General features: G+C 41.6%; 1 protein-coding gene across 1 annotated transcript in view; it reads right to left on the bottom strand.

Annotated features, from left to right (window-relative positions):
* copg2 (COPI coat complex subunit gamma 2) overlaps positions 1–24,728 on the bottom strand; it is a 42,184-nt gene that overhangs the window by 4,527 nt on the left and 12,929 nt on the right. Inside the window, exons 4-21 of the mRNA XM_068005179.1 lie at positions 24,128–24,199; positions 23,359–23,438; positions 22,433–22,508; positions 21,396–21,488; positions 18,552–18,638; positions 16,644–16,801; positions 15,212–15,345; positions 13,062–13,129; positions 11,717–11,905; positions 10,483–10,578; positions 10,018–10,261; positions 8,843–8,918; positions 7,190–7,293; positions 6,029–6,154; positions 5,527–5,592; positions 4,973–5,112; positions 2,775–2,946; positions 2,153–2,250 (exon numbers count right to left, since the gene is read on the bottom strand). Coding sequence (XP_067861280.1) covers positions 2,153–2,250; positions 2,775–2,946; positions 4,973–5,112; positions 5,527–5,592; positions 6,029–6,154; positions 7,190–7,293; positions 8,843–8,918; positions 10,018–10,261; positions 10,483–10,578; positions 11,717–11,905; positions 13,062–13,129; positions 15,212–15,345; positions 16,644–16,801; positions 18,552–18,638; positions 21,396–21,488; positions 22,433–22,508; positions 23,359–23,438; positions 24,128–24,199 — 2,079 coding nt within the window. The remainder of the gene's footprint in view (positions 1–2,152; positions 2,251–2,774; positions 2,947–4,972; positions 5,113–5,526; positions 5,593–6,028; positions 6,155–7,189; positions 7,294–8,842; positions 8,919–10,017; positions 10,262–10,482; positions 10,579–11,716; positions 11,906–13,061; positions 13,130–15,211; positions 15,346–16,643; positions 16,802–18,551; positions 18,639–21,395; positions 21,489–22,432; positions 22,509–23,358; positions 23,439–24,127; positions 24,200–24,728) is intronic.

Below are 24,728 nucleotides of genomic sequence, written 5' to 3'. Positions count from 1 at the left end.
AATTAGTCTCATGATAGTCTACTGCTCAACCGATCTCAATAATAGCTTCTATTTTGAATTCACTCGGGCTATTAAAGCCTCAATTCACTTCACAACCTACTGTACATCACAACTTGCTTTTATATAGCACCTTTAACTTAGCAACAGGTCCTGATGCACTTCACGGGGTGGGGTGGGCATTGGGACCTGTTGCTAAGTTAAAGGTGCTATATAAACAAGTATGAGTTGGGGGGGGGGGGGACGGGGAGGGGGAGAAGAGAAGAAGAGTTGCGGGGAGATGAGTGAAGCTGTGGCAGGAAAGTTAGGTTTCTTATTTGTCTTTTGAAGGTGGGCACAGATGTGGCAAGACAGATGAGTTTGGCAAGGAAATTCCAGAGCTCTGGGCATGACGATTAAAGAGTCTGTGGAGTTCTGAATGAGTGCAATTGGGGCGACCAGTGAGGAAGATATTGGAGACGATGACTCTGGAGAGGATAAAGAAGTGGATGAGGGTTTCAGTGATAAAGGTAAGGTAAGGATGGAGGCGACTGATGTCATGGGCATAGGTGAAGGGTAGCACTGATGAATTAGGTGTAGGATTTGAAGCTAAACTCAGATTTCACTGTGAAACAGGACACTGAAGTTGGGTTCCGCCTGAACAAGCAGATGGGAAGAGGGCTGAATCGTGGTCCAAGGTGCAGAGTGTGTCTGGCAGGAACCGAACAAGCTGGCTTTGGTCTTGCCAATGTTGAGCTGGAGAAAGTTCTGGCTCATCCACAATTTAATGTCAAAAAGGAAAGCAGCAGTTTTGGATGGTGGCAGACAGGTAAAGATGGGTGTAATCAGTATACACGTATAAGCTGACCTGACACTTACAATAATGTTGTCAAAAGGTGCCACATAGATTACTAAAAGAAGGGGGCCAAGGGTGGAACCTTGGACATGCTGGAGGTTAAAACATTATAAGAGATTCTAAGGACTGGCTATATTGGGACAGACAGCAATGAAAGTATTAGAGGGGATGGTGCTGCAGAGGAGAGGTGGTGGAGGGTGGAATGGATGATCATGTTGGAGGTTGTGAAGAGGATATGGAGGGATAACTTGCATCAGTGTCCATCATGGAGGGTATTGTTAGTGATTTTAAACCAGAATGATCTGTGTATTGGGTGAGGTAGAAACCAGATTTGAAGGAGTCTAACGGGAAATGGTGAGAAAAAGCTGCCAGCATGTGGATGGCGATAATGCATTCAAGAATCTTCAATTGGAAGGGGTGGTTAGAGCTGGACAGATAGTCAGTACAGATAGAGAGGTTGAGAGTGAGCTTTTTAAGAAGGGGAATGATGATAACGGCTTTGAAATGTGGGGGGGGGGGGGCGGGGGAGAAAGGGGAAAGAGAGAAAATAGTGCCTAAGGAAAGAGAATATTTGGTGATGACAGCAAGCATTCTGACGAAGAGAGGTAGTTGAGTATTTTCTTGTGAGCCTTCTTACAATTGGATTTGGCTGAAATTAAAACCTTTAACACTATAGCCCTTGAACTTTAAGTCATTATTGTGTGCTAAGCATCGCCAGAGGAAACTGTAATGAGAAATGCACAATCACTGCACTGTGCACTTGATCCACACTGGAATTATGTCTCAAATTCACATCAACTTGAAGAGTAAAGCTCCCCCAATAGATTAGATGTTGAAGGCAGTAAGTGGCTGAACCAAACAGTCCCAGTTTTGATTCCTGATTTGTCCTGAGTTGGCTGATCTCAGCTGAGACAACAGTTTGGGATACTACAATTGGGCTCCTCAATCCTGGGATAAGAGTCAAAAAATTAGCAAGGGTTCCCGTTCCTGATTGCTGCCCAGTTGCCTCTCCTGGAAAGTGTCAGTATGTGAACGTTGGGTGAGATTTGGATCAGGCTTAGCTGTCGTGCTCCCCGGGATCAAATAGGCTACAAATACCCACTCTCTAGGGCCACGTATATAGGGTGGCCATTTACCCGAGGCACCAGAAGCCAACTGGTAGCTCACATTCTTCTGCTCTGGCATGTCCTTCTGTAATCTCCTCCATTCTACCTCACAGTTTGCCATGCTCCCTAAGGGGGATTATATTTCTGTGTGTTAAAAAAAAAAATCCCTTCCAGTCCTAAAACATATCAATAACCGTGAACCATAGCTACTTACCACGTACTCATCATCATAGCCCTCAGCTTCTGGCAGTCCAGTGTTGGGATCACAGTCTTTCACTACAAATTTCATTGTACAACTAAACGTGCAGGAAACTAAGGAATAACCACAAACACATAAGACTTCAGAAGAGAGACTGTAGCAGATTGATTGGCACAAATACCTAACTGGGTTAGCTTTCAATGTCAGGACCTGGGTCTGAATCCAACTGAGATTGGAGGGGTGAAAGTCTCTTCGCTAAGTTGGCTGTTGAGAGTTTGAAGGAAAAACGATTTGAGGCAGCTTTAACTTGGTGGGCAGCAAGTGAGGGCACAGCATAAAACTGCCGGTGACCTGGCACTAATTGACAATCTCATTAAGCGGCCATAGAAATGACTGTGGTGGCATTGACAGGTGTAGGATTATGGTGCATTGTCAGCAAAGTGTGGAGGGAGCCTTCCCCCTGCACCTATCCAATCCTGTACTAGAAGGCCTGTGAGTGCTTATGCTGACCGAGTGCCGAAAAGTAAAGGTTCTTCTCTTCCCCACCCCCCCCCCCCACCATAAAACAATCCGGATATGTAAGATTTATCTTCATTTATCCAATCCCAGACCTATATTTTTCACAGGCAATGTTTACCTGCTGTGGGATCGTCCTCGGGCAGCAGCACCAGCGTATAACAGGAGCCGGGCTGGTTGAAGTGAAGGGCTGGCGCTGCCACACAACAAACCACATCATAGGCGTCTGAAGGCTCCATCTGTACGGTGACCTTCTGCAGTAACTGGTCATTCAGAGTGTTGGTGCAGTCAAACTGAATGAAAGCAATGTGGGACAATGGTTATCTTCATCTCTTTCTGTCCACCCAATCAATAGGCCTTGCCTCTAGTTGATCACTACACGTTAAATAAAAACACCACCTCCTAAATCCTCGCCCAGTCGCCACTAGTTTCAGGATTCTTACAGTAATCGGTGACATTCTGAAACTAATGGCTGTGATCAGTCACCAACCATAAGTGGGACATTCTATTACAAAGGTGTTCCATCCACGGACATAACTCATCCCAACTGCAACCAATAGATCTGAACACAACAAGCCCTTGGGCTCAAATCCACATGTTGGGAAGACAGTACTGTGGGTACTAAACAACCAGGTTATCCTTAAAGGGGAAGGGAAGCCTAACAAGAATACTTTCTGCTCAACGTACATCCTCCTGTGTTTGAAAAAGGTTAAAGAAATATATACCTTAATAACAAGATATTAAATTAATGGCTCAGAGACCTCCATTTTAATGCTGTTTCCCAGCTTATCTGCACCAGTGACATCATTATGGGAAGAGGCCAGAATCACTTCAATAGGGGCCTGCACTTCAGATTGGCCTGGGAGTCTATCGGGAGCCACTGGGCCCTGGAAATACATTCTACTGGCTGGGAACTTCCCGGACTTTCCACTTTTAAACATAAATAATCTAGGATGGTCATCTTCTGGAAAATTGGCATTAAAATATATATTTTTTAAGCTAAGATAATAAGTTTTCCAGTCTGCGAATTTCAGTCCTAAATTGCAAGTTTCCTTCCCTAATCCAATAGTCTATGTAAATAAGCCATCTTTCAGTTTAATCGTCTGCACTTTTCACTGGACGTTAATTTGTAAACTCTGAAGTATTACAATAATAGACAAAATAATCCCTGATTGGTATAATTCAAATATGTTAGAATTTAAGGGAGGTTATGGTAAAATATTACCAAATATGCAATACTTTCAATTCTTTCACTAAGTGAATCCAAATGGAAGTCACTGGAAAGAAGAAACCATGTTTGAGGATTTCTCACCCTCTAAGGATTAAATAGATGTTTAAATATAAAGCCACTGAAATAAAAGACTGTGTGTCCTGAGAAGCAATACCCATCGTTTAAAGTTAGTTTCCTTTCCTCCATATCATGTGCCATTCCCAAACACCAAGTGGGCAAGAAGTAATCACAAGGGGTGTTACAGCAACTAGTTGGGACTTGGCTGATTTTCCCTGCCTATCAGGCTGTGTCTTGCTCCAACTCTTGGCCTCTGGTTAGGTTTGGCAGCCCCCATGTGGGGAAGCACGAACATTACACAGTCTACGGCATAGAAACAGACCATTCGGCTCAACCGGTCTATACCTACATTTATGCTCCCACCTCTCTTCATCTAACCCTATCAACATAACCTTCCATGAGCTAATGTTCTATCACTCCACAACAACAGTGGCAAGCAATGTACTTATTCCATTTTTACAAGAATAACTTGCATTTATAAAGCACCTTTAGTGTAAAAGAAATGTTCCACGAGGCACTTCAAATGATACAGTTACACTGGATATAATGCTACAAGTGCCAAATCTAATTTTCAGGAATGGCATTTTTATTTTATCTTTTGCACAGAAAAAAGCACCATTTAAAAAATACTTGGATCTATCTTTTTTGGCCCAAAATGGATGACACCTCACACTTACCTATGTTGAAATGGATCTGCCATAGTTTTGCCCACTCACTTAATCAATGTCTCTTTATAATTTTATGCTCCCATCTACACTGCTTACCATGCCACCAATCTTTGTGTCATCGGCAAACTTGGATATATGACTCTCTATTGTGTTATTTACGTCACTAATAACTAGAGTGAATAGTTGAGGCCCCAGCACAGATACTTGTGGGACACCACTAGTCACTTCCTTCCAATTCGAGTACATACCAATTATCCCTACTCTCTGTCTTCTATGGCCTAACCAACCTCCTAACCAGGTCAATAATTCGCCTTCAATTCAATGAGCTTAATATAGAATTTAAAAGCTAAAGACAGTAATTACCTGAAACACCATATGTTTTTTGAATGTGTGCTTGATGCAACGAACCACATATTCAGTCTCTGCTTCTGTGAGCTGTACTGGTGCCGAGGACTTGAAGAGTGGCCCGAGGTGCTTGAATTCTGGAATGGCTGCCAGTTGTTCTGTGTATAAATATTTCCAACAGAAAAGTAACAAGAGTGCTGAAAGAACACCCAGTATATTTCACCCCACACTACAAGATACTCATCACCAGGTACACGATAGCCAGCTCCCATCTTACCCACCAGTTTCATTTCATTTAGATCACCCCTTATTATCCACAGCCCCATTCTCAACATCAATGGAAGGGATTCTAACAAATAAAAACCTTAATACAGAGAAGAATCAGGCTGCAAATTCATGACCATCGACCCCCATACAGCAGCACTGTTACAGTGGGAACGTATTAACCAGAAGCTAGGGACTTCCTAAGAACAGGATCACCCCTGAAGAATGGACAGTGTCTAAATACAAGAAAAAAAGAATGGAATAAAGCTATAGAACATCTTGTAGTCAAAGATTAAACTTTTTTTTACCTTGGAATATGTCTTGGCGCAATGGTGCAATCTTCTCTGGCTGTTTACTGGTAACAGGTGCAATTTCTGCAGGGATAACACAGGCAAAGGCAGATTTATTCTATTTTGCACTGCAGAAACAATCCAAGAATGCAGAACTATAATCACAACTATTACTAGGCTACCCCATTACCTTACAACACCAGCCTGTCAACCATGCTGCCCATTTTTTTTTCAAATGAGTCTAAAACAGACACATGATATGGTAATCAATCAAATTTAAAATAATTGCTTAAAATTACATTCTGAAAACAATGTTCCAAAACAGCCTGGCACCTTAGTGCTCACAGTAACCACTTGATAGGGTGAATGAGCACCTGGGCTGTGAGACATTTGAATCTTCCAGCTGAATGAATTGGGGGGGGGGAAAAGAGAGGAGGATATGGTTCACGATTTGCCAGTTAGTAAAATTCACCCTTTTACCACAATAGTAAACAGCAGGTCACTCTGCTCAACATCCTACCAGCTTTCTGCTCAACAGTAACAGCAGTGGCCAGGGGCACGGACTTCATGTCGAAGGGTTTATCCGAAGGTTCCAGGGTATACTGATGTAAAGCTCGTTCCAGTCCTGGAATGGAGACGGACAAACCTGCAAAAAATAATGCAAAAATATAATCACTCCCCTTTAATATTTAATTGTCAATATGCCAGATACATTTAAAATGATACCCTGAAATATGACTTATTAATTTTAGCTCATGTTCAGTTGAGCGACATTGGAAACATAATAAATATTTATGTGATACTTAACACTGCACTATTTCTCAGTAGAACTGCCAAATCTATCAACTATCCCCCAACAGAGAAAAAAATAAATATATAATATAGTTGTTCTCCCATGGGGAGTAAAGAGCAAGTATAGTGTTCAGGTGAAACAGCGTTAGAAGGCTAGGGATAATTGGACCACAGCGTGCAGCACTGTTGCCAACTCTGGTTTCATCACGACCTCCTTCCTCCTCTCTCTCCCCCCCCCCCCCCATCACCAGTCACCCGACACAACCATCCTCACGGTGCACCGCCTTCCCGCACCAAATCGGAAAGTGAACAGACTGACTACCAGTCAAGAATCATCCAAACAGCCTTTTTCCCCCATCTCTAATATTTTTATAACTAATCAACAAAAGTATTTAAAGAAAATGTAATAAAACATCATTTTTTTAATACATTCCTATGATTTCTCTCCTGGGTTGCTCGCACCAGTGTCCCGGAGATCAATGTTTAATTGCTGGAGAGTTGGCAACTCAAGCGTGCAGGCATAATTCAATCTCTATTTTCGTCATATATTCTGTCCTTATATTAATATTTTCATTATAAATTCCTATATTTATAAATGGGAATTACCTATGTAAACCTGTGATGCTGTGATTAGCCCCTCCAGCTAGTGACAGGGCTGAAGTCCTGAAAGTCTATCTCATCAATAGGAGGGTGGGGTTTGGGGGGCTCTGAACATCTATCCCTGCGGTGGGCCTGAAACTACGTTTATCAGCCACTGCAACACTTCATTCAGTGGTCGAAAGTTAGCTAATGTTGAAGGAAGTGAGAATGGTCTCACACCACTCCACCCCGCCCGAAAACATCCAGAATTCAGGCAGTGTACATTCTTTCAGAATAATTACCCACTCACCATTAAAAATATAGGTCGCATTGAGAACTTTCTGCCGTTGCTGTAATACATTCACGTAGAAAGTTGCACGATCACGGACTTCGTCGTCACAGTCCATCATACACCTGTGAGGTGGAAGGTTTCAGATTCACATTCTACTTTTGCAAATTAATGACCCAAAATGATGGGAGATTTAACAAGCAACTCATGCTCATTGAGCTTGACTGGGCTGAGGTCCTGGAAGTGAAAGGGCAGAGTGCTAACCAGCTATTTAGAATATAAAAACAGGGAGGTATTGCTGCAGTTATATAAGGTATTGGTGAGACCGCACCTGGAATACTGCATACAGTTTTGGTCTCCATACTTAAGAAAAGACATACTTGCTCTCGAGGCAGTACAAAGAAGGTTCACTCGGTTAATCCTGGAGATGAGGGGGCGGACATACGAGGAGAGGTTGAGTAGATTGGGACTCTACTCATTGGAGTTCAGAAGAATGAGAGGCGATCTTATTGAAACATATAAGATTGTGAAGGAGCTTGATCGGGTGGATGTGGTAAGGATGTTCCCAAGGATGGGTGAAACTAGAACTAGGGGGCATAATCTTAGAATAAGGGGCTGCTCTTTGAAAACTGAGATGAGGAGAAACTTCTTCACTCAGAGGGTAGTAGGTCTGTGGAATTTGCTGCCCCATGAAGCTGTGGAAGCTACATCATTAAATAAATTTAAAACAGAAATAGACAGTTTCCTAGAAGTAAAGGGAATTAGGGGTTACGGGGAGCGGGCAGGAAATTGGACATGAATTTAGATTTGAGGTTAGGATCAGATCAGCCATGACCTTATTGAATGGCGGAGCAGGCTCGAGGGGCCGATTGGCTTACTCCTGCTCCTATTTCTTATGTTCTTATGTACACCACCCAGTCTCATTTGTGAAATTCTTTACAACATGCAACTGGACAATAACAGAGCAAAAAAATGTAGCAGATCTGAATCTGACAATCATTCGGAGTAATCAATCAAAGCATGCAATACTGCTTAAAACTCTACAATCTCAAAACTACTCAATAGTAGGAATGTACAGTATATCATAGCCTAAAACCTGCTCTCCCTCCTCGCCACAAAAAAAAAATACACTTGTGTGGAATTATTCCGAAAAAAGTCATTTTTAACATCTGGAAAAGTAAATTGTGATTCCCTACCCCTTCCCAATGAAATAGGGATTTCAGTGACCATTTATTTTAATCATTTTTAAAAAAAAATAGCCCATTTATTTTCTCTGGTCTCCCTGACCCAAACACCTTTTGCTGCTTGAGGAGGCAGTTGAATGGCTATCCTGGAGCAATTCTTTCCCCTGATTCTCCAGTATGGGTAGCCTTCTAAGCACATGAGAAATGGCCATTTGAGCCACTGAAGTCCATCTGTCTAGTACCCTAGCTGTCCCATTTCAGCATCTGCTCCTTGCTTGGTATATCAAGAAACAACAGGTTGAGTGGTAAAGATGAATAAAGTTAAATAAAACCATCACTCCATGCCACTACTCATCGGTTCTCCAACACTCTGGGCATCGAGATAACTCTAGGGCTTTAAATATCAACATCAGCACTTTCTAAACTCTGCTAATCAGACATTCTTTTAAACAAGGGAAAGCCAACACCAGGTGGATGGTGTCATTCTCACCTCTGTAAAAGAACCAAGACACTTGGAAGCAGCTCCTCATTCTGGGCTCCAAACTTAGCTAATGCACTGACAGCAGCTGTAGGCAGAAAATGCAATAGCAAACTGCTTAAAAGATCACGCACAACAATAAATAGCAAAAACACTACATATTGAAATACACTAAGGATGATTTGACATGGTTTTTGTAAAGTAAATTTACTTTAAAGTTTGGAGTCTAAGTTGTATCTTCTTCATTTGTAAACAATTTTACAACACCAAGTTATAGTCCAACAATTTTATTTTTAATCCCACAAGCTTTCGGGGGCTTTCCCCTTCCTCAGGCGGCGTTTCCACACCGCCTGAGGAAGGGGAAAGCCCCCGAAAGCTTGTGGGATTAAAAATAAAATTGTTGGACTATAACTTGGTGTTGTAAAATTGTTTACAATTGTCAACCCCAGTCCATCACCGGCATCTCCACATCATATCTTCTTCATGACTGCATCCTCTAAATACTGAGGTGTGATTTAAATGGCAGATTTTACTGTAACTATGTGCTGCTGTACGTCCAAGCCCTTTAGTTTCTCCCACAAACCCCTTTGAAGTAACATTTGCCAATTTGTTGGGAGTGGTGGCTTTCCACCCCCCCCCCCCACCACCGACGCACCATTCCCCAACCAGCAGTTCGGCAAGGAAACCTGTACCCTGGATTATATTCAGGATTCATAATGAAGCTTGAGACATTGGAAGGTTTTGCTTGGAATTGGCCACCTGCTTCATCAAGGTGAATGAGTTGGACAACGTTTGTGATATGGCTAGCTGCACAGTTAGTGCAGGAAGTGGAGCTGGAAGAATAGAAAGAAAATAGGATTAAAGGGCCAGAAAGGTTTTACTCATCCTCTCCATTCCATTGGTTTTTATTATCTGCACTTGGCTCTCTTGAGCAAGGGATGGACAGAAGAGTTGCTCTCTAATTCCCATCCTTCTTTCTGAAGCACCGCTAACGTTTAGGTAGGACAGTTAAATTTGGAAACTCATAACATGGGAATTATAGTTGGGAGAGGAGACAATAATCTAAAATATGGTCTGCTTACCATAAAAAACACAAGAGAGAAGGGAAAAGGAATGCACCACAAACTCTAACAGCCGAAAACTGAACAGGCAATTTAAAATATTACATTGTACTAGATCTCACATACCAGCTCTCACTGCCTCGTTCTCCAACACCACTCTGTTGAATATAAACCGAATGTACTTGGAAGGAACTGGGGTCTTGGGCGCTTCCCTGCCCAGCAGGTGGAGTATACGAGTGGCCAGAACAGTATGCTCACAGTCTTCGATAAATTCACACAAATGGGCCAGGCCAGTTTCTTTACTCTCTGGATTCTCCTCGATTATATTGATTATGCAGTCGACGATGGCTCGTTTGTACTCAAATCCACCCTAGACACAAATATACAATGAAATGGGCAAAACCTTTAATCATATAACTGAAAGCAGCCGACAGAAAAAAGTCTGCATGCTTAACAGTGCATTTCATCTTTTAGCAGAATCAAATTTAATTATTCCTAGTCCAACTGCAGTACGGATATTCTGAAGGCACCATTCATAATTGTGTGTAACCCCAAATTGTGCACGAGTACAATGCCAGGATTAAAGCTCACCTCATCCCTCAGCATGTTGGAGAGGAAGTTCATCATAACACTGTGCTTGCGAGGATATTTCTGGCAAAGCGCACTGATTGCCTCCACCACAACCACCTAAACAGCATTGGATAAACACAGCTGCAATCAATACTCTGTGACAAATATTCCACTTACTCTCTCCATCTCACAAACATTTCTCTATTCATTACCCTGACCTTGACGTTTATCTAATCTAGTTGTAACTGACTCTCGAGGAGCTTAACGACAAATGTAAATCATGATGCAGATAATAGCTCTAGCAAGAGGATACTTTTCTTTTTTGTTTCTGTCCAGTATCAGACTATCTTAAAACATTCACATTTCAAAATATGAGAGTCAAATGTGAACGACGGGTAGGCAGCCGCTGTGCCACATCGATGACAGGTAGGCTGCCGCTGTGCCCGTTTTCTACTGAAGAAAGCATGCCCATAATGAAATTTTAAAAAATCCTGGAAATATTAAGCAGGCCCTTCAGCATTTTTTTCCCAAAAAGAAAATATAGTATATTTCTATAAAGAGAAAGTATGTGCTAATATTTTTGATGTAGACCAACTGTGCTGAAAAGCCTATACCCAAAATAACAACCCATCTTTTCTGTTTTCAGGTGCTGACAGACCTGCTGTGTAATTCAGGATTTTGTGTTTTTATGTCTGTTTCTAGCATTTCCACAATTGAGACTCCAAGATCACTATGCCTTTTTTTGGTTGCCTGTGGAGATCTGAACCGTCTCATCTCTTGAATACTTAAGTAAAATAATGAAATTACAACAATATTCTTGAAAAAGAGCTCTATATGAAGCAGTACAAGATTTCCCAGGAGCTTTTCTGTTTTTATTTTAAAGCACATTACATCCTCCAGTGAGTATTTTGGAAAATATCTGTTCCTGAAGCGATGCTGTGGGATACTAGCATATCGACCCGCTCATCTGAAATTGGTTGCTCTACTTTAGTGGTGTTGTTAACCCGGTTAAACAAACAGGTTAGCACTTCTGCTAAGGTAATAAAGGGAGGAACATTTGACTAAGTATTGGTACGCCAGCATCCCACAGTATAATTTCAAGGACAAAGATTTTCTCCATTTCACTTGAAAATGTAATATTCTTTAAAATGAAACTGAAGAATTCCTGGGGAATTTAAAAACCGAATAAAATCTGAGTGTGAAGAGCCCTGTTCATTGGACCCACTGCTGGACAGGAATTTCCTGAGAGTTTGACCTTAAATTCGTCGGATATTTCAGACACGAAGGTTGAAATCTGCTTCATGAGCCGATCAACGCTACTCTCACTGCCTGTTTTCAGCAGCGTAGTGATGGCTAGTGTGGCGATGCTGCGGTTCGAGTCTGTGATCAGGTTCTCTAGGTCCAGGTTACAGGCAGTCACGGCAGACGGGTGCTTCATTGCAACCTTCCAGGAAACAAAACCAAAGATCCCAGGGCTTAAGAGATGGTTTCTAAACATTTCTGAAGTTTCCACAAAGAAGAGCAAGGCCATTATTTAAAAACAAAAACAAGAATCTATTTTACTAAAATTACAACATAGCTAGCTGTATGTATTTTTCAAACTAAACACTTTCTCCCTTGCTTCCATGCCATACCTCATGACTTCCTGGCCATTTTCCAATTCTGCTCTGCAATGGGCCACTGGTAGGTATGCAAGCCTTTGGATGATCTTCCCTACAGGGACACTCCTAGCTTTAATGTGTTGCTACTCCAGGGCTCAGATCAGGAACTCAGTGCACAGAGGATCATGTTTCTCGCCATTGTTTCACTCAATCCATTTCTTAGCTATCCGATTCCACTGAACCCAGTATTTCACAAGAGTAACTAGGGGCTCCATGGGGTCAAGGTGGCTTCAAGTTGACACATCTGGCCAAGTTGATACATCTGGCAATGGAAGTTCAGAACCAAGTCAACCACTGGCGACATCTTCAGTAACTCAGTACCTAACCAGATAGGTCTGCAATACTCCAGGCCATTGTGGATAAGTGATCAGCCAGTCTAGCTCACTGACGAAACCTCGTGTGGTAGGCCTGTCACAGGAGGCTGCGATGCTTTCCGGTCGGCTCCAAATAACCCTACGGGCCAATGCCATAATGGGTAGCATGATCCTAGCTGGTCAAACAGCAGGAAGCTTACTAATGCTCTGTATTGGTAAGCTGTCCAGTTTTAGCTGATTAAACTGTAGCAATACCTCTCGGCGTACACTCTGGGATCCCCAAGTCTCAGCTCTTCCAACCTGCAGCTGAGCTCTCGGGACTTATGAAGTGGGGTGCGTCCCTTATGGGGAGAGAGAGTACATTCCGTTCAGGCAAAGACAAACTCTACTATGTGGATTTCTCAGTGGCTTGGTTTGGAGGCTCAAATATGGCGACGGGTTTTCTGGGCACGTCAGATAACTGGCTGGTCAAAAAAAAAAATTATAAGAAAAATATTTAATCTAAAAATGACAGTTGTACCAACAAAGCCAAACAGTTTATACAAAGATTGGTTCAGCAATCTAATACATTTTTAAAATTCACAAACATTATCTATATTTTGAAAAAACATGACTGTAAACTTACTTTGTTGAGGGTTCTAACAGCAGCAAATCGCAGTGCTGGTTTGGAAGAACTACAGAAAAGTTGGAGCACTGTTTAAATGTAAAATTAAAAAGTTAATTCAACTTTACAAAATAGTAAGAAAGAATAGGCCAAAATTCATATACCAACACAGATTATCAATTTAAAACTAAGCAAGCATACAAGCAAAGGCCATTTGGCCTAACAAGCCTGCTTCTTCTAAAGGATAAGGAGGCAGAGGCTCTCGTAATAATTATTTAATTTCTCGAGGAAGGCAATTCATCACAGGAAAAATTTCCAAAACCAGATAACTCTGAAATTCCTCCAACTCCAAACGCAACTGACCAAACATGCTATATCATTAGTCTAACATTACTCAACCTAGAACCACAGTGTTCAACAGATGACATTCCAATAGTCACAAGACTAGGTCCAGAGAGCTCCGGAGCTTTTACCCCTAATGTTATCCTCACCTCAACCGAAGGCTGGGGTACAGTTGTGTGAGTACTGACAGCCCTCTAGAACCTCAGCCATTCTTCACATGAATTTCAAGTGAACACTGGCACACTATTCAATCATGGAGGGATATCAAAGACATAGAGATGATGTTTCCACTTGCGGGTGAGACCAGCACTAGGGGCCATAAATATAAGACAATTCCAATAAAAGCAATAGGGAATTTAGGAGAAACTTCTTTACCCTAAGAGTGGTTAGAATGTGGAACTCACTACTACAAGGAGTAGTTGCGGCGAATAGCGTAGATGCATTTAAGGGGAAGCTGGATAAACACATGAGAAAGAAAGGAATAGAAGGATATGCTGATAGGGTTAGATGAAGTAAGGTGGGAGGAGGCTCATATGGAGCATGGACCTGTTGGGCCGAATGGCCTGTTTCTGTGCTGTACATTCTATGTAATCAAAGCTAGGTCAGATCCCGTTTTCACTCTAGGCTTGCAGTCTTGCAAAAGGGCCACTGGATAATAATCAGAAATGGAAAGTATGACTGATTCCTTCCTTTCCTATCATAAAGACACTGATGTCACTGATACATTTAAAAAAAAATTTGTTCATGTGATGTGGGCGTCGCTGGCAAGGCCAGCATTTATTGCCCATTCCTAACTGCCCTTGAGAAGGTGGTGGTGAGCCGTCTTCTTGAACCGCTGCAGTCTGTGTGGTGAAGGTTCTCCCATAGTGGTGTTAGGTAGGGAGTTCCAGGATTTTGACCCAGCGATGATGAAGGAACGGCGATATATTTCTAAGTCGAGATGGTGTGTGACTTGGAGGAGAACGTGCAGGTGGTGTTGTTCCCATGTGCCTGCTGCCCTTGTCCTTCTAGGTGGTAGAGGTCGTGGGTTTGGGAGGTGCAGCAGTGCATCCTGTAGACGGTACACACTGCAGCCATGGTGCGCTGGTGGTGAAGGGAGTGAATGTTTAGGGTGGTGGATGGGGTGCCAATCATGCGGGCTGCTTTGTCCTGGATGGTGTCGAGCTTCTTGAGTGTTGTTGGAGCTGTACTCATCCAGGCAAGTGGAGAGTATTCAATCACACTCCTGATTTGTGCCTTGTAGATGATGGAGTCAGGAGGTGAGTCACTTGCCGCAGAATACCCAGCCTCTGACCTGCTCTTGTAGCCACAGTATTTATATGGCTGGTCCAGTTAAGTTTCTGGTCAATGGTGACCCCCAGGATGTTGATGGTGGGGGATTCGGCGATGGTAATGCCGTTGAATGTCAAAGCGAGGTGATTAGACTCTCTCTTGTTGGAGATGGTCATTGCCTGAATAATGTTCAGCCAAAGTTCTTGCTGCTTTTTTCCTCTCCTTAGCCCAGGGACATGAAAACCAATTGTAGGATCCCCATTGCTGCCCCAGGCAACATCAGTTAATCTTTCATAGACCAGGGATTGAACATAGGTTCTCCCTGTCCTGTATGTCTGACTGCCGGACTATGCGTTTACACAATGAATCCATCAAGGGAACCACAGTTTTCAAACATGTCTCTCATAGATTTTTAGAACTTTTGATGAGACATATCAATGAATCATGCATTATCCTGCTGTAATGAGCTGTTTTGTGTTATACCTGTATTATAAAACCCTTGCATCTAACACGGTTAACCCATACCTGCCTGTGCTAACAGTTTAAAAAGTGCTTACCCGAGACAGCTGGTGCCAATTCCCTAGCAGTGCAGTTAGGTAGATGGACAATGGCTGATGCTGCTTCAAAGACAACCATTTCATGTTTGTTGCGTAAGCAGCCTTCGATGAAATCAAACAAGGGACTGTCCTGCCTGTTAGGTCATAAAAGATTCCAGGGTCAGTACCAACAGAATCAGGAAATATGGACCCCTGTAAGTGACTAAGAGATGTAATCTAACAGAGGGGGTCAGATAACTTCAAACAACGAGGGCAAAGCTTGGGCTGGTTACAACCGGCGTCTGAATCCACAGATGAGATTAATACCTTGTAATCACTGTCAGTTTATACATACAGTGGTTTGCGGGCATAGTTTTGTTCAGATTTAATTTGGTGGTGAGTGTCACGGCAGGCATTGTTAACCAAAGCGCATGACCGACTTGACAATGTATCTTGTTTTGTGACAATATTTTGCAGGTTTATTAAGTCAACAAGTTACACTGGGACATCTGACAAGTTGTTGGCACAGTAGCACGCTGACAGATTCCAAATCCCAAACTTCTCAACACTATTAAGGGTAATTTTCTGGCTTTGCACTTTCTGTGGGGAGCCTCAAACACTGGGAGCTTACATCAGAAATCCAGGGGCACACTCACCATGGTTTCCAATTATTATGGTTTGGAAGATCACATACAACATATGCCTGAATTTCAGATATGCACTCCTGGTGGGAAAGGCTACCAAAAGAAAGGGCTTAAGAACTCAGCTTTAAATCTCAGCCTTTGTTCTCATGGCTCCCCATCTCCTTCAATTTTTCATTGGATCACCACTAAAAGATAATTTCTCCTGATGCAACACGGGATGGGGGACTCTGTTTGCAGGTTTCTAGTCTCAAACCTGCCATCAGGAAAAAAGTAACCAGGCTGAGACCAATTCCTTCCTAGAAGGGAGTGGAATTTAAAAATTATATGGAGAAGAGGCCGCTCTTTCTCCTTATGCGACAACTTCTAACCAGTCACTGGGCAGCATCCCAAGAGCAGAGGGAACGGAGAAAATAAATAAAAACAATGTTTTCCATTAAAATCATTTAAAGTCAAAGAACAAAGGGGCTGAAATTATTATCCTCACAGGTGGTAAGTATAAAGTGATGGAATTTTAAACTCACTTCATAATCATTTGTACTATTTCACTAAAATTATGATGGCGAGAATTTAATTCCCAAAGTTTTCCAGATCTCTATACTCTTAGCTAGACATGAAAACATGACCACAACCTGCTTGGCTGCTTAGATTTGAATAGCCAGACCCAAATCTGATCATCTAACTTAGTATTTCAGATATATAGTAACCCGTGAGAGTGTTGGATTCTCGCACCAAAATGGTCAATTTAATTTGTTACATAACGCGGTCGGGGATGTGAGGTAGAGAGGAATACAGAGAAGGGAGTAACTTACCCGCCCTCCGTCTCCTCTAGGAGTTTACTTGCAATGCGGATCAGCATGCAATAGGCAAATGGGGATTTCAGACCAGACTTTGTGAATTTATTTACCATCTTTGTAACAGCTAAGCGGTCAGTCTTCCGAATGTGATACAAGAGGCCTAAAGCATGGTACTATAATAGAACAAGGCAACAAGGGTGACAAGAAAACATTAGCGAGCAAGGCATTGATAATGAAAACATTAACACTCTCAGCAAATCAGCACAGATATTCTCCCCCTATTTTCTCCCCTCTTCTCCAGAAAGCCCTGATACCTTTCTGGGGTACAGCTCCACAGGCTTCAAAAGACTATAAGTTGTAGAAGTGAGGGAAGGCAGAGTGAGGGAAGACTTGCATGGTTTGTCCATAGCTCTTTCAAAGACCCAGCACAGGCACAATGTGCCGAATGGCCTCCTCGTGTGCTACACTTACTATGAAAAGAATGAGTTAGAGTATGAAGCAGTGCAATCAATCTTATTTTCAAGATGGGGAGGAGGAATGTGTATAAAACAACTTATTTGGAGTACAGGAGGAATAAGGTAAATTGAGAACAGCAATGGCCATAATACTATCAATAAAAGAGACAAGAAAATTTGATAGAAAAGTCAGGTCTATTGTTCACTGTACTGAAGGGTTTCCATTGAATTGTCACTTAGTTCTAAATATTACATGGGGAGGTATCTATATCTTTATTGTCATCTATCAGCATTACCTTGTTGTACTTTTAACAAATTCTAGCTACAGGCAGTATTTTGTTTCGAGTGACCCGAACGTGACACCATTACGTTCCACTTTAGTGGCATGATGACGAGCGATTGCAAGCTGTGGACAGCTGTCCCTGGTCATGTTGTTGCATTAGGAGGAAGTGGTACAGAAGATATCTGTTTCCATAGTACCCTGTCTGTCAGTTTTAAGTATAAAATCCAGCAACATGGATAGAAACTCACAAGTACATAGCTAATTCCCTTTATAGGACTTAAGATAACATAATAATTCAGTAGACTGCCACTGTGTGTTCCTTTGGAGTGGGGCTTGAACCCACAAATCTGAGCATAACTTGGACCAACACTTCAGTACTGAGGGAGTGCTGCATCGTTGGAGGTGTCTACTTTCGGAGGAGATGTTAAATCAAAGTCCCATTTGTCTTGATTGTCTGTTCAGGTTGATGTCAAATATCCTGTGGCACTATTTGAAGAGCAGGGGGTGCTTCCAGAGTCCCAGCCTACATTCTTGCCTCAGCCAACTCCACCGAAAACAGATTAACTGGTCATTCATTTCATTTACTGTTTGTGGGTCTTTGCTGTCTGCAAACTGACTGTTGCATTTGCCTACACAATGGTGACTGCACTTCAAAAGTAACTAATCAACGTGAAACACTTTGGGATGCCCTGAGGACATAATAGTGTGCTACACAACTTTCTCTGAACTTTCCTCTCCAGCTCTTCCTAAACACCAAATATAAGATTAGGGGCAGGCTTAATGCATCAGCTGGTCCTTTCCTACCCGTCAATTTCGAATGTTCATAAGATCCCAAAGTTAATGGAGATGAGGAAGCTCATCCATTTAGAAACACCTAGTTCCCCCACCATTACATCCAACGCTCTGGTTGTGTATGATGTCCTGCTGCACTTCTTCCTTCCTGCAGCCTCACTTGAGTTGAATTCAATTCAAGACTAATTACATGCTTTCCAATAATTGTAAATCATTCTGTGAACATTGTACTTCCCGCAGCCTTACTCCCTTCCCACAAACTGCAGATATTTAAAACCCCAAGCTTTTGGCCCTTCGCCCAAGTGTCCCAATTTAAAAAAAACTAGCTTGTTTTGATTTTGAATTCATTCCGTGTTGCTAAACTGTGGGAGTTTTTCATTTTAAGCAGCTTACCTGCACCATGATGTTGTCACTGGAGGCAGCTTCTTGAGCCTCATTTACCCAGCGTTTCACCACGTCGTAGCTCGTAGATACAAGGTGCTGAAGGGGAAAAAAAATTAAATCCACAAAAAACATTGAAATGCCCTTGCATGCCAAAGAATCATTTTCAATATGGTGTTATGTCTCTCTCTAAAAGGACACTTTCTTTAGTGCACAGCAAACAGAATTTTAGTAGAGATGAAGAGACAGATTGGGAACACTGGAAATAAGAATAGAAAATGCTTCGATGTAACTGTCACCTATAAGCATTAATCTCTGCACCGGCAAAAAGAAAGATTACCTGCAGTTGATGAGAAAGAGGAATCCCTCTGATTACAAAGACAACACACTTCACTATGGTTTCAAAAGTTGCAAATGAACAGTTAAGCTATCTTTCTCATTCAGATGTTGACCTAGTTGCAATGCATTTCCAAAACTTTGTTGGCCCTTCACCCAAGTTTCTCAATGAAAAAACTTGTTTTAAATTCACTAAAAATAAATCAGTGGAATAATTGCCCAACTCCAGGGGATCAAACCACCGGGTACCAGTGAAGCTGCTCTGCTCCTAGTTCTAAACCTTTTGCCCACCAAATCCCGTACACAGAGCACTTATTTGGAGGCAACATAACGGTACAGAATGTTAGTGCATCGTTGTATTGTACCAAAAAATAAAGGGAGGACGTATGTTTGTCCTGATCTCAACCCTGCTGTTGGAGAAATGCAGAATGAAGACCTGATGTTCTACCTCAGGGTAAGAAGATTCATACCAGGCTGCTCTTGTGCATATTGTAACAGAAAAATCAAAGCAACTTTGGCAGAGGCCTGGCAGGAGGTCACCTATTCGCCCTCTTAGTTGGGGAACTGTGGAAAAGACCTAATGAGCAGGAAAGAAGTAAGAAGGGGAGAGGAAAAAGGTGCAATAGTTAAACACTGTCTTTTCACCTCTACGACCTGGACTCAAATTCCACCTAGACAATGGAATGGAAGTTCCTCTCTGTGCTAGCTCTTGTGTGAAAGGAGCCCAGCAATCTCAATTAAGTTCCTATTGTGCATGGGCCCATAGCTTAAAATTGGCCATGTTCCAGCACCAATAGAAAATCTCATTCAGAGAGGTTACAAGACAGCTGCTGTGGGAAATGGAAAATAAGAAATAGGAGCAGGAGTCGGCCACACAAGCCTGCTCCGCCATTCAATAAGATCATGGCTGATCTTCTACCTCAACTTCACTTTCCCGCCCGATCCCTTGATTCCCTTAGAGTCCAAATATCCATCGATCTCAGTTTTGAATATACTCAATGACTGAGCACCCATAGCCCTCTGCAGTAGAGAATTCTAAAGATTCACAACCCTCTGAGTGAAGAAATTTTTCCTCATCTCAGTCCTAAATGGCTGACCCCTTATTTTGAGACTATGCCCTCTAGTTCTAGACTCTCCAGCCAGGGGCAACAGCCTCTCAGCATCTACCCTGTCAAGCCCTCTAAGAATTTTATACATTTCAATGAGGTCACCTCTCATTCTTCTAAACTCTAGAGAATATAGGCCTATTCTACACAATCTCTCCTCGCAGGACAACCCTCTCACCCCAGAAATCAATCTAGTGCACCTTCGTTGCACCCCCTCTAAGGCAAGTATATCCTTCCTTAGGTAAGGAGACCAAAACTGCACATAGTACTCAAGGTGTGGTCTCACCAGAGCCCTATATAATTGCAGCAAGACCTCCTTACTCTTATACTCCAACTCCCTTGCAATAAAGGCTAACATACTATTTGCCTTCCTAATTGCTTGCTGTACCTGCATGTTAACTTTCTGTGATTCATGTACAAGGACACCCAAACCCCTCTGACTACCAACATTTCTTAGTCTCTCACCTTTTAAAAAATATTCTGCTTTTCTATTCTTCCTACCGAAGTGGGAAATCTCACATTTCCCCACATTATACACCATCTGCCACGTTCTCGTCCATTTATTTAACTTGGCTATATTCCTTTGCAGCCTCTTTGCGTCTTCTTCACTGCTTATTTTACCATCTAACTTTGTATTGTCAGCAAACTTGGATACATTACACTCGGTCCCCTCAACTAAGTCAGTGAAAATGTTAAGACTGTTGCAGTAGTGGGTGCTCTTCTGAGGTTCTGGGTGAGGCATATTGTTGTGGCAGAGTAGACAGAGCAGTACAATGCTGCAACAGACCTGGGAGTGCTCAATACCAACACTGGGCGCCTAAAACAGGAAATTGTTTAATATTGCACCCCAATTTACAAAAATCAAGCTGACCCCCTTTGGTATGGTTCATGGGCCATCTAGGATCTGAAGCATGGTTGTGATGTGTAGCTAATAGAACTGTTCTTAACCTGAAAAAGTTCTTTAGAGCCACTATTAAGATGCTCCCTTTTGAGAAGTGGTTTAAATAGGCACACGGTCAATTAGATGCTAATTGCTGGGTGGAGTGTCTGCAAATTAATACCTGTTTGTAAATCCCCACTATCTGCCCAGGAGAGCCCAGATTGTCAAAAGTACAAAAAATGCTCTCTTTAAAATTCTATTACAGATATGAACAAATTATGTTGGTTAAAGCATAACGTGTTTGTTTAGTCTTACTTTAGAGCAAGTCTTTTTTGGAAACAGAAAAGCAATTTTTAAATGCACCATGTGATAAAATAATGCAGTGGTGCAGTGAACTGTTTTGCTTCAGATAATGCATTTTAAGTGTAATGGATATTCTGAATTGTATAATCACATAATTCATATCTCACAAATAATCAAAAGCTATGATTTTCTTTAAAAGGAATGAAAAATAATTATTTCAGACACCCTTACCAGAGAGGAGACCAAGGCAGAGCTGGATACACTGGCCACTTTATCTACAATAGCCTGCTTCATATAACGTTCAATCCCCTGCAGCATTGTCATCTGCCAATGAAATCACAAGACATTTCACTTTAATAACATGTTTTCTACTGTTTCTACCATTCCCCATGCTGCAGGAGCCATCCGTGCTGCGTTAAACTTCTGTGAATAGTGAAATGAAGTTTTGCAGGGTTGTGAGTTTGGCTCAGTTGATAGCATTCTCACCTCTGAGTCAGAAGGTTGTGGGTTCAAACTACGCTCCAGACTTGAGCTTGATTCAACATATACCAGGGAAGGAACCTGGGACGTTCCTCATCTGTGTGGTTCAGTGATACCTTCACCCACTGGGGGAAGGTTGATTTAAAATACAAAACTATTTTACAAACATACAAAAAAGGACAGGAAAAGACCAGCTGGTCCATCAAGCCTGTCCCATCAAAACAAGGTGCGGCCTACATGCACCATCAACATCCAACCCCAGCCCCAATCTCCACCCAGGCAATCTCCTAGGAGAGGCATAAAAAAAGAAAGAAAACGTAAGCCTATTTAGGAAAATAAACTCTGGGAAATTCCTTTCTAACCCCCAAAGGCAATCAGGTAAACTGTAGAGGACTGCAGGGACTAATATCACTCAGTTAACCTACCTACCATCTATAACTTGAGATAACTTCCACTTGCAGGCCAGCTCCCTTTGGAAGCCCTTTTCAACTAGATTCAAAGTTGGGGTTGGCGACATTGCTGTAACCCTATCTATACACCACACAGTAACATCTCTCGGATCATGTATTTCGAGATGCTCAAAAGCAGATAAATTCAGTTTTGAAGCTCCTTTCTGAGTCACTTCCACTAGCCCTGGCTTCAAGTTTTCTACCTGAATTCTGATCTAAAATGGTAGCCAAAACTTCTACATGAATTTCCCAAATTTGCAATAAAGTACTGGAGCTGGCTTCATTGTATTCCTCTGTAGCAGTTACACAATATGTTCTTTTTCCAGAGTGTTTACTTACATCTGTAATGCGACAGAGCGCCCTTACAGCTGGACCTCTGTACACATCATCCTTCCCGGTCATGTCCTTGGTCAAACTGGAACACATTAGCAAACAGAAAACAACATCAATTAAATGGAGAATCTTCTTTAAAGAAGTTTGGTTGGTGGGCAAACAGATTAGAGAAGCTGGGATTGTTCTTCTTAGAGTAGAGAAGATAAAGAGGAGATTTAATAGAGGTTCAACATCATGAGGGGTAAATAAGGAGAAACTGTTTCCACTGGCAGGAGGGTCAGTAAACCAGAGGGCACAGATTTAAGATAATTGGCAAAAGAACCAGAAGGGAGATGAGAAATATTTTTTTTAATGCGGTGAGTTGTTATGATCTGGAATGCACTGCCTGAAATGGTGGTGGAAGCAGATTCAATAGTAACTCTCAAAAGGGAATTGGATATATACTTGAAAAGGAAAAATTTGCAGGGCTATGGGGAAGGAGCAGGGGAGTGGGACTAATTGGATAGCTCTTTCAGAGAGCCAGCATAGGCATGATGGGCCAAATGGCCTCCCTCTGTGTTGTATGATTCTATCAAGGAAGTAGTCCAGTGTAGGCAGAGAAGAAAATTAAGTAACAGGTTATAAGTTCAGGAAGCCAAACATAACCCACGAGTAACTACATCACATTTAAAACTATTAATGTAAGTGTTTAGTACAGCGAATGTTGAAGCATTGGAAAAAAAACCTGACAAATTTCCAATTCAATGGAGGAGTGGGAGGCATGGTTTTCGCAATAACCTATGAGAAAGGTGAAAATAATCTGAATGGGTCCTGTGTATCACCCTAAAGCTAGATTGGGTAGATAGGTCTTTTGCTTCCTTTCTGATTGATGGCACCCTGAGGCTGATGCACATGAACTTACTTCAAGACTAATTGTACCTTTGTGTTCTTACCTGCTTGTGACTATTATTACATCTTCTGAAATATTTGCCATCTCTTTAATTGTCAAGTAGCACATTCTTCTAAGAGTTTGCTGTAAATGGATAAAAGCATTTTTTAAAAAGGTGTACAGCCTCTCAGAGAATAATGAACAACTTGAAATAAAATGAAATTGTAACAGTCAAAGAGGAAAGATACTATTTCCTGGAAGATTAGACAAGTTATTGAAGAACACATAAGCATATTAGAGAGCATAAAGTTTTTTTTAAAAATACCAGTGATTGGGTAAGTGTTACAGTGCAATTGGGGATAACGCAGGAAAGGAATAAGCAATAACCTAAATTTCAGATATTAATAAAATTCACCATTCATTTACAATTGATTTGAAAGCAACATCTATTAATTCTAATTACTATTTTCTTTCAATCAAAATCTGGAAATCTGCAAACCAAGTACCTTTATCGCATACTGTCACCTACCCAAAATACCCCAAGTGGAGGGGAGCTGCCCAGGTGCAATGTCATAAGCTGCATTTCTCCAAAACACAGCAACAAATGGTTCAAAAAAGCTTAGTAGAGAAACAGAATCCAGAAGTAAACTATTTAAATATACAACTTGAAAGAGGGCTGTGCTTTTTTAAAATATAATTAGTTGATCTCCCTTGATGGTGCCCACAGACAAAAATTTAAAGAATTATAAAGAATCATAAATTACTTTGACAATGCAACCCAAAAAATTCTAAGAACTTTCTTCACAGTCCTATTCATAAGATATTGTGCTTACATCATTGCACTGAAACAGCTTAGTCATTGCAAAGAAGGCTTCAGTGGCTTCTATTGTTCCAAAATGTTCTCCCTTAAAGAGAAGAGAAAAATAAAAGTAAGTAGGGATCTCTATCTGCTAACTAGTAGGAATCTAAAGCGAGTGTGCCTTTCGAAAATTGCAGCTGCATTTTCATTGTGCGAGCTACAAAAATATCATGCCATCCCATGAAAATTATCCTGTTCTGTTCCTTAACTCGCTCTTCATCACCGCCAACATTTATCCCTCAATCAACATCACTAAAATAGATTATGTAGTCATTATCTCATTGCTGTTTGCTATGCACAAATTGGCTGCCTCCTTTCCCTGCATTGACAACACTTCAAAAGTACTTAAAAAGCTGTAAAGCGCTTTGGGATGTCCTGAGGTTGCTTGTGCATGTGTGCATGTATGTATGTATGCATGTTATTTATCTTTCTTTCGTTCTTTCTTGAAGCCTACCAACTGTAGAATTTACAAAATCAGGGATCTCTGCCCACTGTGTCATTGTGAACTGGGAGAAAGGAGAAAAAATGATATATCTGTGAACTAGGAAGGAAGGGGGATAAATAAACAGAACAAT

The sequence above is a fragment of the Heptranchias perlo genome, chromosome 24 (genome assembly GCF_035084215.1).
Source record: "Heptranchias perlo isolate sHepPer1 chromosome 24, sHepPer1.hap1, whole genome shotgun sequence".
Classification (NCBI taxonomy): Eukaryota; Metazoa; Chordata; class Chondrichthyes; order Hexanchiformes; family Hexanchidae; genus Heptranchias; species Heptranchias perlo.
The sequence above is the reverse complement of the archived record's forward strand: the minus strand, read 5'-3'. Positions and strand labels throughout refer to the sequence as shown.